Source organism: Papaver somniferum, chromosome 2 (assembly GCF_003573695.1).
Source record: "Papaver somniferum cultivar HN1 chromosome 2, ASM357369v1, whole genome shotgun sequence".
NCBI classification, from domain to species: domain Eukaryota; kingdom Viridiplantae; phylum Streptophyta; class Magnoliopsida; order Ranunculales; family Papaveraceae; genus Papaver; species Papaver somniferum.
In genome coordinates, this window is record NC_039359.1 from 197,747,918 (window position 1) to 197,763,097 (window position 15,180).

The 15,180-nt window shown below is 37.5% G+C and overlaps 3 protein-coding genes across 3 annotated transcripts; 2 read left to right on the forward strand and 1 right to left on the reverse strand.

Annotated features, from left to right (window-relative positions):
• The first annotated feature begins 5,229 nt into the window (after positions 1 to 5,229).
• Positions 5,230 to 7,492, forward strand: LOC113350163 (uncharacterized protein At4g15545-like). The gene is made up of 8 exons (XM_026594254.1): positions 5,230 to 5,644; positions 5,740 to 5,808; positions 6,075 to 6,125; positions 6,256 to 6,331; positions 6,410 to 6,520; positions 6,665 to 6,928; positions 7,008 to 7,129; positions 7,228 to 7,492. The coding sequence occupies exons 1-8, from the start codon at positions 5,366 to 5,368 to the stop codon at positions 7,318 to 7,320; spliced, it is 1,065 nt and encodes a 354-aa protein (XP_026450039.1). The 5' UTR covers positions 5,230 to 5,365; the 3' UTR covers positions 7,321 to 7,492.
• A 1,676-nt stretch (positions 7,493 to 9,168) lies between these two features.
• On the reverse strand, positions 9,169 to 11,406 carry LOC113350162 (putative U-box domain-containing protein 42). Its single transcript, XM_026594253.1, has 2 exons — positions 11,070 to 11,406; positions 9,169 to 10,894 (listed from the first exon to the last, which is right to left on the reverse strand). The coding sequence occupies exons 1-2, from the start codon at positions 11,374 to 11,376 to the stop codon at positions 9,300 to 9,302; spliced, it is 1,902 nt and encodes a 633-aa protein (XP_026450038.1). The 5' UTR covers positions 11,377 to 11,406; the 3' UTR covers positions 9,169 to 9,299.
• Positions 11,407 to 11,677: 271 nt separating this feature from the next.
• LOC113350164 (uncharacterized protein At4g15545-like) lies at positions 11,678 to 13,936 on the forward strand. Its single transcript, XM_026594256.1, has 8 exons — positions 11,678 to 12,091; positions 12,187 to 12,255; positions 12,520 to 12,570; positions 12,701 to 12,776; positions 12,855 to 12,965; positions 13,109 to 13,372; positions 13,452 to 13,573; positions 13,672 to 13,936. Exons 1-8 carry the CDS (start codon positions 11,816 to 11,818, stop codon positions 13,762 to 13,764), a joined length of 1,062 nt encoding a protein of 353 aa, XP_026450041.1. The 5' UTR covers positions 11,678 to 11,815; the 3' UTR covers positions 13,765 to 13,936.
• The last annotated feature ends 1,244 nt before the right edge of the window (positions 13,937 to 15,180 follow it).

Genomic DNA, 15,180 nt, shown 5'->3' on the forward strand with positions numbered 1-15,180 from the left:
TCCGAGCTTCCCTTGTAAACAGGTCCATCTAGTTTGTTGATGTCGCTAGGAAATAGAAACCCCAAGCTCAAATCCTTTCGATCACCATCTCCGACTGCAACCGGCTCAATCCACAGCCATATAACGGCAGCAACAGTAGTCGTCTTCTTTACAGCTTCAGTGTTGCTGGTCCGTCTCGGCTTCAAATCTCCAGCCACGGAAGCTGTAGCTTGATCCAACAACACCTCCAAGTTCCATTAATCAAGTCTCCATCTGAACAACTGGTGCTAAGAGTAACAGCAGCTTCAACAAACCGATCTATATAAACCAAACATTTAACCACAGACCCCGATTTCAGTCCATTCAAATCTTAAAACCCTACAGACTCCATCGTTGTTCTTCCGTCAGTAGAAGTTCGATGCCATCTCCATTTTGTCCGATTAAGTCTCAGCTTTATCCTCTTCTCAATCCAGCTCATACGACTTCACCTCCATTAATCTCTCACAGCATGTACAATGGATGGAGCCATGTCTTCACTCAGCCCTAACCAACACCACGAATACCCATCGGTCAGCAGCAAAACTCAACTTCGCTGAGTCCATCTTCACTTACATCTCAAGACTGCTCGACTGCAAACTAGCAGCATTGACAGCAGCTTCTTTTATCTCCTCTACCAACGCCAAATAAGACCCATAACCTATTCAAGTCATCCACAGCAGCGAACTCTTTTTGTAGCCTTGACAGTCCGAACCAAAGCTCGCCTTCATTGCTCATTCCAGTCTCCATCGGCAAAGTAGTAGAGAAGAAGCTGGCAGCCAAAAATGTATCTCTTTCTAACTCCCTTAAAATCGATCTCGTCTTCATTCCCATATGCAAGATTCTCCACACAGCCACCAAAATACCATTTCACTTCATCTCGGTTCTCCATTCCTCGTCATAGAAAATGGTTGCAGCTGTTCTCTTTAGCTGCTGATGACTCACGTGCCTTGTTGCACAGAATTGATGTCCCTGGTCGTGATACGTATGTGTGGTGCACTAGCTTAAATGGTTAACTAGGCAGCCCACAGTTCATTAAGCTCCGTGCCTTCTTGGCACAGTGAATTGCAACATTGATGCCTTTTCTCCCAAATGCCACTGTAACTCCCAGTTTTAGCTAGTTATTTTTCCCGCGATCGAGTTCACTTGTACTTTCTATAAAAGCACTAAAAACAATATTATCAGCCAATTAACGAGTTCTAACTAGTATAAATATGGATATAATTATGTCGCACATACGTGCTTATCAGATATGTTGTTGCATTCTACATAATATTAATTTGAAATGAAAAGTTGCTTAGTTTGAAATGTTGTTGCATCCTACTTAATAAGTTTAACTTAACTGCAACACCACATTAACATCATTACTCGTGTTAAAATCCCATACAGGTTATGAGATACTCCTTGAGGATGTGAAAATGAGATTCGTATTCAAAATTCTTTCTTTTCCATCTTCTCCATTCTTATCGAGATCGCACAACAATTTCATCATAGGCTTCGGCCCTAAGTCTATATCGAATTAGAATCCGAACTAAATCTATAAAATATTATACTTGTTTTTTTATGTAAATAAATCGACAAAATAGTTGTTTACGATCCCAATTGTGTGGGTTACCCGTGTCATTGCAGAAGGTCTCATGAAGTTTATCCCAATAACTCTGACTGACTAAATCATCTTAGTGTCGTTCTTCACCCCTCTTCGGATAGTATCTTACATAGTTTCTGCAAAGAAATAAATTTTCGTCTAGAGTAAAGTAAAATTAGGAATATTGATTGAGATTAGATAATGAGAGTAGCATGTGTGGTTTTGAAATAGGATGTATTGGAAGCCGTTGGGGAAAAATAGCCGTTGGGATAGAGCGTTTATCGCTCGACCAAATGAAAAAGCGTTAAGTGTTTAAGTAACAAACTACAAATAAATTAACAATTGAATGTTTAAACTAATAGATGAAATAAAAGTTAATAATTACGCCTACTGCCTCGTACATACTCTTCCGAAAGATTCACTCTCAAATTTTCAATTAAACTATCATATAAATTCTGGTCCTGAGTGTAATTAGTCGTTTGCCCATAAAGTCTTGCCGGCAAGCCTCTTTCTGGTTGAATCTCATGCCTTCAATCTTCATCTTCATAGTTAGTCCACTCCTTATCATGACGGGTTTCCGGAATTACGATCTTATGTTATGCAAATGAGGATAGCCTTGTGAATTTCACGAGGACTTGATGACCCACAAATGATAGCAAACTTCCTTTTTAAAATTCCAAAAGCCCATTACATATCATTCCTCAATACCATTTTGCGTTCGTTAAAAAGGCCAGTATGAACGACCCATTTCGTCAGTAGGGGATGACGGTAACATTGAACCAATGTTGACCATTTTGGATAGATCTCATCCATTAGATAATTACCATGAGTGTATTGATGGACGTTGATTATGAAATGAACTTGTAAAAAAATTCCATACTTTAGATCTTCAAACAAAGATGATTTCTTCAAAACATTGATATCATTTTGTGAACTCAAAAGACCAAAAAAAAGCGTGTCATATCTAACAATCATAAAAAAAAACAAAAAATTCAAGGATAACTATTGGTTTTGGATAATGACCCTTATATTGACCGGCCCAATAAGTAGGGTATCCCTACCATACCCAATGCATACATTCAACATTACCTAGCATTCCTGGGAATCCCCTATCCTTATTCTCCCTTAATATTTCTTTTAACAACTTCCTCGGTTGGTTTTTCGTAAATACGTTGGACCAAAATTATTAATTATTACTTCGCAAAACAATGAAATATAAGTGAATGAATTTTTTTTTATATGAAGGTACTCATCGCTCGCATCCGTTGGTTTGCCATAACCTAGAATCGTTAGAGCCGAATTAACTTTTTGCTCATGGCTATAACCTTTAATATTTAGTGCATCAAGATGATAATTAAATTTAGGTTCTACTGGACTAAACTCATAATAATCTTTATCACCGGGTACTAGGGCGATGCAGAATCGACATTGAAAATCTTGATCGAGTACACACAATTGGGAAGAAAATAATCGTGCATCAGCTTCTGGTGGAACCATTCCCTACCTCAATACGTATATCTGCTTGTGAACTCTAGGTATTTGGTTCAGATATACGAGCATCAGAGTGTTGATTTCTTCATCTTCAGCTTCCTCATGATCAAGTTGTTGTAACCTCCGTTAATGCATTTCTTGCTGCAATTTAAACCTGTTGATATGAATACCCATCTCTCCATCTTTTACCCGACATTGATGATTATTGAATTTAAAATTGAGAATACAGATAAAAAATATAGGTAAAATATATGTAAAAGTAGATGTGAGCAATTTGATGAGGTAAAGGGGCATACCATTATGAATGACATAGAGGGAGATAGTCGTCACAAAAGAGCCATTGAACAATATAATGTCCACCGAACGATGAGAATTACAACGCCAACGACATTCATTAGCCAACACTATAGTGAATATCTGTCGATAGAAACACTGTCGCTCAGTTGTTTACTTGTTTTCCCATAATGACACAACTGCTTTGCCATGCAGCTTGTATGCCAATTTTGACATGGTGCATAAGAATAGGCATATGTTCCATGGAATAGCAAAAAAAAAAAAGTAATTGTAGAAAGCATTTAAAAAAACGGGCAGCTAGCTCAGCTGGTCATCCCCGTTCCTCAAAAGTTGATTGATTCTAGGAGGTTTCAGGTTCAAGTCCCCTATGGCGCAATATTACAGAATTTGACATGGAAGGTAGAGTTAGCTTGTCCCCTTTGCGATATAATCAACCCCTATCTGCTTCGGCTCCTTGGATGGTTCCTCATGAGGCTCGCCGGTAGACCAGCACGACAATCTGTTCACCTAATATAGTAGTACGTTGTTGGAGTTTAGATTGTTAGGCTTCCAAGTTATTATAAGAATATTCTTTATCTAATAATTAAAAAAAAACACGATGCAACTAATTTTCTAACGGTAGTATGACGTGGTAATTTAGTCCATTTTTGTGCCACGACTCCTTGGAATAATTTGGTGGGATATATTTCTTTCATTTTAGCATTGAGTAATGTTTGGTGTACATGGGTGTTTACTTTGATGTTCTCGAGAAGAATACCTGAGTCGAGTAGGTTCGGTAGGATTGCGACTGATTCTTTCTTAGAATTCAGTCTTCCGTTATCAATTTTTCGTGTAAACATCTCTTCAATCATGATTGGGACAATACCTGCTTCTACAAGTGTATTACTGTTTCGTTGGTAGGATGAGATTTTTGCAAGACCGTTGAATGCTACTTTTCTTGTGAGAGATTTTTCACTCTGCACCATTTTGATAAGAGTTGAGGAAGCTCTTTCAGCAACATAAGTTTCAGAGTCATGCCCGAGAACAATTACCCCAAGGTATGCCCCCATCTGCATCTGCATGTCCTCGGATCCTGTTTCACTTATTCGTTTTAGAACATCTCACGGTTATTCATGCTACTATTCTGATAACTTGCAAACGGTAGTTTGGTTATTTTAGTGTATGCATTATGGTGGACATGAGACCAAGTAAGAAAATTAATTGATAGTGAACATTTTGCAGGACTGAGGAAGTTACCAAGGACATACCGTCACTTTATGTTCCAGGAGACCATTTTCGGCCATGCACTTTATGTTCTTCGGAGATTTCTCTAAGTTCCTTAGAATTTTGTTTGCGCTCTCTGCAGTAAAAGCATCTAAGGACTGGTTAAATTTAATAGTGATCAGCATCAGAATCGCGCGGGCTATAGAACCAATTTTCTCGCAAAGTAGTTCAGAGGTGGAAAGTTCTAGCAGCAATGACAGGGATGCATGCCTCTCTGGAAGGTGATTGCTTGACAACATCGTTATTATAATCGTTATAGTTTTTTTCTTTGCAATCATATCCTGCACACATGCACCCACAACACAAGAATATTTCGTTATTTGGTGTACCGCAGCAATGCACCGTGATGTGCACCGTGATGTTTGGTATGAGAGAAAAAATAGGTGGTGGACCCCACCTTAAACCCCACCCCCTGCAAATCTCTCTCAGGACTGCTCTAATGGTCCTTGGATCTGATCACGGTGCACATCAGGGTGCACTGCTTCGGTACGTGTATCATTTCTGTTTTAGCATTATGATTCTTGTCTCTAGTCATTTCCCAGCCAATTAGGTAACAGATATAATGATCTATCAAACTCTTTCCAGACCACAAAACTATTCTCTCTATCTCCTCCTTCCCTCCCTTCTTACTACACAAAACAAAATCCTTATTCCTTCATCACTTTGTTTTTCTTCCTCTGCTTCACGAAAGAAAAAAGCATCTTAGAAAATCCAAAAATGTTAGCAAGAGAATCACCTTCGAGTTGTTTTGATATTCCAGAAGAAATTCTATCGTTATTACCATCAGATCCATTTGAACAGCTCGATATTGCGCGTAAAATCACATCGATTGCCTTGTCGGCACGTGTAGCGAAACTTGAATCGGAATCGAACCGTCTTAAAGCAAAAGTTGAAGAGAAAGATGATTTAATATCTGAATTACAGTCTCAGATTGAAACCCTTGATTCTGCTCTTTCTGAAACTGCTGATAGACTAACTCAAATTGACCAAGAAAAGGCATGATGTTTTAATTTTTTTGTATTATTCAGTTCTACTGGTTCTGGTGTTTATCCCGTTTGTTTTGAATCCGATTTTTTTGGTTGTTGATGTAGGAGAGTTTACTGAAGGAGAATGAATCTTTGTCAAACACAGTAAAAAAGCTCAATCGAGATGTTTCCAAGGTAATTACTGATCGTCATAAATTTTACCATTTGGTTATTTTCATTTTATATAGTGTTTCGTCAGTTAACCGTTAATATGAGAATGAGACAAAAAGGGTTGTTCTTGGCTAGTTGACTTCCACTCTTAGTCCGGTTGAAAAGGGTTATTTTCATTTTAAAAACAAAATTTTCGTTTTTTTTTTTTTTTTGGATAGTCTAATCAGTCTCATCTTAAATGAGAAAAAAAGTCATGCCGAGTTACTTGCTACTGTTTTGCAAACTTGCAGTTAGAGGTATTCAAGAAAACACTCATGCAGTCACTACAAGAGGAGGAGGCTGTAAGTTATCTATCACTCACTGTTATACTGATAGAAAAATTCTGCCTGCTTGTTCGAAACATTAGTGACATTTTTCGAGTGTGGCTTGTACTGCTAACAAGAACTTTACTTTTATTCCCTTTCTCTCTAGCCAAAAGGATCTTCCCAAGTAGCTAAACAGACACAAGGAAGTCCAAATAGTATTTCTTCGGGATCAAACCATGGAGGTATATTCAAACTCGTCTTATGTCAATTTCCATCACTTAGGGAGACATTTTAAATTTGTTTCTTGTGTACCATTACAGAAGATGATGCTGCGGTATTGCCGCCATCGGTATCATCTTCAATTAGCAAGAGTCAGTTTTCGGAAACTGAAAATTCACAAGAGGACAGTGGTAATTCAGTAGAGACAGAGGGTATGTTGCATTATCTTTCTCTAATTAAGTTCGAAATTCAAGATCATCTGTCTATATTAAGACCTCCCAAATTTTTTTCGTTAGTTCGTTATTTTGGTTTTGACCAATAAATGTGTCTCATCATCCTTCTGTTTTTCATATTAGTTGTGGCAGCACCAAGATATGGTTCACAAGGTCCTCTACTAGCTTCTTACAGTAACACACCAAAGCTTACTCCCCCGGGTTCCCCTCCAAGTTATCCTCCACGAAGAACACTGTCTAAACCTACATCACCAAGGCGACATTCTATTTCATTTTCCTCCACAGGGTCAGGAATGTTTGATCGATCTTCAATTTACTCTTCTATGCCAGCCAGCTATCAGAGTTCAGTATCAAGTTCTCCTGCTCCTGAAATGGCATCTCAATCTGGTTAGCTTAATTTAATAAAAACTTCTAACTCGCCTAGTTTTGTTGTTGTTGTTCTAACAGTTTTTTGTCATTGCTGAAGGTCGAACTCGTGTTGACGGAAAGGAGTTTTTCCGCCAAGTTAGGAGCCGTTTGTCTTACGAACAGTTTGGTGCATTCTTAGCCAATGTGAAGGAGTTGAACTCACACAAGCAAACCAGAGAGGTATACATAAAAAAACTTAAAGACAAGTCGCGACCAATTTCCTTTTCATTGTCATAGGTTTCGTTTAGTTTAATTGAGGACTTAATTTTGTTTTGCAGGAAACTTTAAGAAAGGCGGATGAAATATTTGGCGTGGAAAATAAAGACTTGTATACCATTTTTGAAGGATTGATAACACGAAATCTTCATTGAAGCGCAGATGTGATCCTGTAATATTGCGATATGTTTAAAGTGAATGTAGGAGCAGTTCTTAGTATATTTTACATTCTGACTCATGAATTTATCCATGTGAGAAGTTGTCGACATTGTAAAATGTCACCATGGTACATTCTGATTTGCAAGTTCATCTTCATTTGCCCACCAAGACGACCGTGTCAAAACTCAACCATATGGTCCAATTTCACTACTTTAAGCTAACACAACGGAGTAGCAAATCAAGTAATACCATCGTAGGAAGAGACAGCTGATGAAGAAACTTGGGCCTGTAAATCATATACTCACAAGTTAACGGAGCTGACTACACTGGCTTCCTAAGTTTAGTAAATGAAATGAATAAATAACACGACAGGTCTGGTCTTCTCTTTGCCGATTTTGACAGAAAAAAGAAGAAGATAATTATCCCACAGTGGGATTTTCATTTTTGGTTATTCATGTGGCACGTCAAATTTGCATTTCTGGTTATCCTCGTTGGATTTGCCCTTAGCTTCCAAATCCAAAGCATCCACTTCTCAGAAACTGGAAGCATCAACGGTGCAAGAACCCCAAAGTTTATCCAACTCTTCAAAAGCATGTTTAACTCTCATGATCACACCATCACATTACTTCGACTGAAAATTTATGATTTTTTTTCTTCTTAGTCACATAGTTTCATTGCACAAAAGAAATTTAAAGATTGCTCCAAAGGTGTTTGATGAAATCTCCATAAGTACTGTCTTAACTTTCAATACCATGATATGTGATTAGGGGGAAAGCTTAAAAAATTTCTTGATTTTGTTAGTCTAATCCGAGGATTAAAAGGTATGCACTGGGTGGTAGATCTCGCGAAGCTTTTGAGTTTTTTCAATAAACAATAGACGAGAGAAATGCTGTTGCATGGAAGAAGGCGTATATTTAAAGTGACCGACCCAAAGAGTCATTGAAGTTTTAGAGAAGGTAGAGCTTTCAACTTACCATAGCAGTTCAATAGATGGACGGTAAGCATTACTCTTTCTATTCTAAATTCTTATTTACCTGCTACGAATTAAGATTATCTATCAAATTTTGGTATGATATGGGAAGTACCTTGTGATAGAAACTTTTTAATACAAAATACAAATTTTATCTCTAAACTGATATATCATGTATGCCACAGTTGTGAATTTCTTATGCTTCAACTTATAGTTTCTTGCCTACTAGAAATCTCAGTGAGTCAACAAAGTTAGCTACCAAATACTCAAATCTATGCAGCTAAATAAAATTTGGTCTTCTTTTAAGTTATAATCAGAAGTAAAAAGAAATTGGCTTCTGTTCAACGTCACTCTTGTCCCAGTTGAAAATTATCGTGGTTCATCATTTATAACGGTTGACGATTAAACGAGTCAATTGATTAGACTAGTTTGATGGGTATATCTGCCTCTAACGATGCATTCTAGCCCCCAAAGATTCAGCCAGCAAGTCTTGTACTTTTATTTGACTTACCAATACCATGTTTGAACCCCAATTACCTTGCTACACTTGATGCACAGATTTATATGAATGTGACCAATTTTTTTCATGAACCTTTCTAGCAAATACAATCTAACCTAGAAAGGTATCTTCCAGATCAGATGTGCTTTAATTTACCTTCAAATTCTTAGAGAAGGCAAGGAATGAAATTTATGTGAAGACAGAAACCACAAACTAGTATATATTGTGTTGGATCCTTTTGAGTCAGGTGTCCCTTTGACAGTGGTAGTAGGGGGCGTAAAGCACAACTTGGTCGCAACTTTGGGATTTTGTGATGATTGATGGGTAGATATATCCATTAAGTTCTTTGTCCATACGGATATGAGTTTTGAAGAGTGTCAAGAACTAACATGCAATCACACGAAAAATGACTATTATTTTTACCAAATATAAATAGACAAATTCTTTACTTACTACCTTAAAGCTTAATCTGTGATTACATGGATCTAAAAGAGAGATTTAGAGAATTATACGAACTCGGAAGAATAATATGGAATCTTCTTCATATGTCTCAGTATCTTTTCTGCCATCTGCTTTGTTAGCTCATCTCCATGGTGAAATGCATTCACAAGCGTAGAAGGCAAAAACCTATCCTGTGATATGTCAGAATTTGACCTGTTCCCACCTTTCATTAAGAACTTCTCAATTATCAAAAATGATTTCTGCCACAACCCTTCTTGTTGTTTTTGTTCTTTCAATACACTCAGCACATGTTTTACAATATTCATCTCATTTAACATGTTTACACTCATTTCCACATCGACTTTATCATCTAACAACGTAGTAATGGCTGAAAGAGCAGCTTCAACCACCTCATCGTTTTCATGGTATAAACAAGCTAATAACCTCTCTACTGCATTCGCGTCAACCAAGCAAAAGGTGGTTTCTGAAGAACATACCCCTTTGTGAACTGAACACACCTGTATCTTTTTCTGCTTCTGCTTTGTAAGAAATAGAAGAAGCCTTGGTATGTAGAACAACTTCATGAACTTGGTTCTCTTGATTTGTGGTGGTTTTGATAGAGTTATTGATTGTACTGACAGCTTCTCTAATCCAATTGCTGATAACCTCTGAACTTCATCACTTGTTCCTCTCGTTAGTAGTCGTCTCAGTACTAATGTGAAGTTGCAACTACTTGCAAGCTGTAATATCTGTCTTTCATATAACATAGTTGTAAATCTGACAAGAATACCCACTAATCCTTCTAGGTAAAGATTTGTAAACCTGCTTGTTCTTGTTCCACTTATTTGGATTTCATTGATTATCTGTATAACTGCAGGTATTCTTCCAGTGTACAAAAGGGCTAGATTGAGTGGTAAGTTATGGTGGGGCAACAATGCTAGGAATTTTGCAGCTATCACAATCTTTTCAGTTAATTGGGCGGTTTCAGGTGGTATTTTAATCAGGTTTTCTGGTTGGCCTTTAGTGTTACATAGTCTGTCTGCAAGTGTATGGCCCATGTAGGTTGTGAGTGTGAGTAAGAGCTTAAGGGTTTCAATTCCAAGTTCCTCAGATGGAGAATCAAGAAATTCAATTAGGGTGTAGCTTGCATCTGTTTCTTTAATCGCAGATACCACAGTGGATGTTGATTTTGGATATTTGATCAAACAGTGAAAAATCTTGATGAGGTTAATGCACACTTCATCTGAGGTCGAATTTCTTAGCAATTCAATGAGATTATACACAAAATAATGTGATGTCATTGTGTGTCCATTGGTGTTTACTTTGATGTTCTCGAGAAGAATACCTGAGTCGAGTAGGTTCGGTAGGATTGCGACTGATTCTTTCTTGGAATTCAGTCTTCCGTTATCAATTTTTCGTGTAAACATCTCTTCCATCATGATTGGGACAATACCTGCTTCTACAAGTGTATTACTGTTTCGTTGGTAGGATGAGATTTTTGCAAGACCGTTGAATGCTACTTTTCTTGTGAGAGATTTTTCTCTCTGCACCATTTTGATAAGAGTTGAGGAAGCTCTTTCAGCAACATAAGTTTCAGAGTCATGCCCGAGAACAATTACCCCAAGGTATGCCCCCATCTGCATCTGCATGTCCTCGGATCCTGTTTCACTTATTCGTTTTAGAACATCTCACGGTTATTCATGCTACTATTCTGATAACTTGCAAACGGTAGTTTGGTTATTTTAGTGTATGCATTATGGTGGACATGAGACCAAGTAAGAAAATTAATTGATAGTGAACATTTTGCAGGACTGAGGAAGTTACAAAGGACATACCGTCAATAAGATGGTTTAGAAGGGGTTCCAGGAGACCATTTTCGGCCATGCACTTTATGTTCTTCGGAGATTTCTCTAAGTTCCTTAGAATTTTGTTTGCGCTCTCTGCAGTAAAAGCATCTAAGGACTGGTTAAATTTAATAGTGATCAGCATCAGAATCGCGCGGGCTATAGAACCAATTTTCTCGCAAAGTAGTTCAGAGGTGGAAAGTTCTAGCAGCAATGACTGGGATGCATGCCTCTCTGGAAGGTGATTGCTTGACAACATCGTTATTATAATCGTTATAGTTTTTTTCTTTGCAATCATATCCTGCACACATGCACCCACAACACAAGAATATTTCGTTATTTGGTGTACCGCAGCAATGCACCGTGATGTGCACCGTGATGTTTGGTATGAGAGAAAAAATAGGTGGTGGACCCCACCTTAAACCCCACCCCCTGCAAATCTCTCTCAGGACTGCTCTAATGGTCCTTGGATCTGATCACGGTGCACATCAGGGTGCACTGCTTCGGTACGTGTATCATTTCTGTTTTAGCATTATGATTCTTGTCTCTAGTCATTTCCCAGCCAATTAGGTAACAGATATAATGATCTATCAAACTCTTTCCAGACCACAAAACTATTCTCTCTATCTCCTCCTTCCCTCCCTTCTTACTACACAAAACAAAATCCTTATTCCTTCATCACTTTGTTTTTCTTCCTCTGCTTCACGAAAGAAAAAAGCATCTTAGAAAATCCAAAAATGTTAGCAAGAGAATCACCTTCGAGTTGTTTTGATATTCCAGAAGAAATTCTATCGTTATTACCATCAGATCCATTTGAACAGCTCGATATTGCGCGTAAAATCACATCGATTGCCTTGTCGGCACGTGTAGCGAAACTTGAATCGGAATCGAACCGTCTTAAAGCAAAAGTTGAAGAGAAAGATGATTTAATATCTGAATTACAGTCTCAGATTGAAACCCTTGATTCTGCTCTTTCTGAAACTGATAGACTAACTCAAATTGACCAAGAAAAGGCATGATGTTTTAATTTTTTTGTATTATTCAGTTCTACTGGTTCTGGTGTTTATCCCGTTTGTTTTGAATCCGATTTTTTTGGTTGTTGATGTAGGAGAGTTTACTGAAGGAGAATGAATCTTTGTCAAACACAGTAAAAAAGCTCAATCGAGATGTTTCCAAGGTAATTACTGATCGTCATAAATTTTACCATTTGGTTATTTTCATTTTATAGTGTTTCGTCAGTTAACCGTTAATATGAGAATGAGACAAAAAGGGTTGTTCTTGGCTAGTTGACTTCCACTCTTAGTCCGGTTGAAAAGGGTTATTTTCATTTTAAAAACAAAATTTTCGTTTTTTTTTTTTTTTTGGATAGTCTAATCAGTCTCATCTTAAATGAGAAAAAAAGTCATGCCGAGTTACTTGCTACTGTTTTGCAAACTTGCAGTTAGAGGTATTCAAGAAAACACTCATGCAGTCACTACAAGAGGAGGAGGCTGTAAGTTATCTATCACTCACTGTTATACTGATAGAAAAATTCTGCCTGCTTGTTCGAAACATTAGTGACATTTTTCGAGTGTGGCTTGTACTGCTAACAAGAACTTTACTTTTATTCCCTTTCTCTCTAGCCAAAAGGATCTTCCCAAGTAGCTAAACAGACACAAGGAAGTCCAAATAGTATTTCTTCGGGATCAAACCATGGAGGTATATTCAAACTCGTCTTATGTCAATTTCCATCACTTAGGGAGACATTTTAAATTTGTTTCTTGTGTACCATTACAGAAGATGATGCTGCGGTATTGCCGCCATCGGTATCATCTTCAATTAGCAAGAGTCAGTTTTCGGAAACTGAAAATTCACAAGAGGACAGTGGTAATTCAGTAGAGACAGAGGGTATGTTGCATTATCTTCTCTAATTAAGTTCGAAATTCAAGATCATCTGTCTATATTAAGACCTCCCAAATTTTTTTCGTTAGTTCGTTATTTTGGTTTTGACCAATAAATGTGTCTCATCATCCTTCTGTTTTTCATATTAGTTGTGGCAGCACCAAGATATGGTTCACAAGGTCCTCTACTAGCTTCTTACAGTAACACACCAAAGCTTACTCCCCCGGGTTCCCCTCCAAGTTATCCTCCACGAAGAACACTGTCTAAACCTACATCACCAAGGCGACATTCTATTTCATTTTCCTCCACAGGGTCAGGAATGTTTGATCGATCTTCAATTTACTCTTCTATGCCAGCCAGCTATCAGAGTTCAGTATCAAGTTCTCCTGCTCCTGAAATGGCATCTCAATCTGGTTAGCTTAATTTAATAAAAACTTCTAACTCGCCTAGTTTTGTTGTTGTTGTTCTAACAGTTTTTTGTCATTGCTGAAGGTCGAACTCGTGTTGACGGAAAGGAGTTTTTCCGCCAAGTTAGGAGCCGTTTGTCTTACGAACAGTTTGGTGCATTCTTAGCCAATGTGAAGGAGTTGAACTCACACAAGCAAACCAGAGAGGTATACATAAAAAAACTTAAAGACAAGTCGCGACCAATTTCCTTTTCATTGTCATAGGTTTCGTTTAGTTTAATTGAGGACTTAATTTTGTTTTGCAGGAAACTTTAAGAAAGGCGGATGAAATATTTGGCGTGGAAAATAAAGACTTGTATACCATTTTTGAAGGATTGATAACACGAAATCTTCATTGAAGCGCAGATGTGATCCTGTAATATTGCGATATGTTTAAAGTGAATGTAGGAGCAGTTCTTAGTATATTTTACATTCTGACTCATGAATTTATCCATGTGAGAAGTTGTCGACATTGTAAAATGTCACCATGGTACATTCTGATTTGCAAGTTCATCTTCATTTGCCCACCAAGACGACCGTGTCAAAACTCAACCATATGGTCCAATTTCACTACTTTAAGCTAACACAACGGAGTAGCAAATCAAGTAATACCATCGTAGGAAGAGACAGCTGATGAAGAAACTTGGGCCTGTAAATCATATACTCACAAGTTAACGGAGCTGACTACACTGGCTTCCTAAGTTTAGTAAATGAAATGAATAAATAACACGACAGGTCTGGTCTTCTCTTTGCCGATTTTGACAGAAAAAGAAGAAGATAATTATCCCACAGTGGGATTTTCATTTTTGGTTATTCATGTGGCACGTCAAATTTGCATTTCTGGTTATCCTCGTTGGATTTGCCCTTAGCTTCCAAATCCAAAGCATCCACTTCTCAGAAACTGGAAGCATCAACGGTGCAAGAACCCCAAAGTTTATCCAACTCTTCAAAAGCATGTTTAACTCTCATGATCACACCACACATTACTTCGACTGAAAATTTATGATTTTTTTTCTTCTTAGTCACATAGTTTCATTGCACAAAAGAAATTTAAAGATTGCTCCAAAGGTGTTTGATGAAATCTCCATAAGTACTGTCTTAACTTTCAATACCATGATATGTGATTAGGGGGAAAGCTTAAAAAATTTCTTGATTTTGTTAGTCTAATCCGAGGATTAAAAGGTATGCACTGGGTGGTAGATCTCGCGAAGCTTTTGAGTTTTTTCAATAAACAATAGACGAGAGAAATGCTGTTGCATGGAAGAAGGCGTATATTTAAAGTGACCGACCCAAAGAGTCATTGAAGTTTTAGAGAAGGTAGAGCTTTCAACTTACCATAGCAGTTCAATAGATGGACGGTAAGCATTACTCTTTCTATTCTAAATTCTTATTTACCTGCTACGAATTAAGATTATCTATCAAATTTTGGTATGATATGGGAAGTACCTTGTGATAGAAACTTTTTAATACAAAATACAAATTTTATCTCTAAACTGATATATCATGTATGCCACAGTTGTGAATTTCTTATGCTTCAACTTATAGTTTCTTGCCTACTAGAAATCTCAGTGAGTCAACAAAGTTAGCTACCAAATACTCAAATCTATGCAGCTAAATAAAATTTGGTCTTCTTTTAAGTTATAATCAGAAGTAAAAAGAAATTGGCTTCTGTTCAACGTCACTCTTGTCCCAGTTGAAAATTATCGTGGTTCATCATTTATAACGGTTGACGATTAAACGAGTCAATTGATTAGACTAGTTTGATGGGTATATCT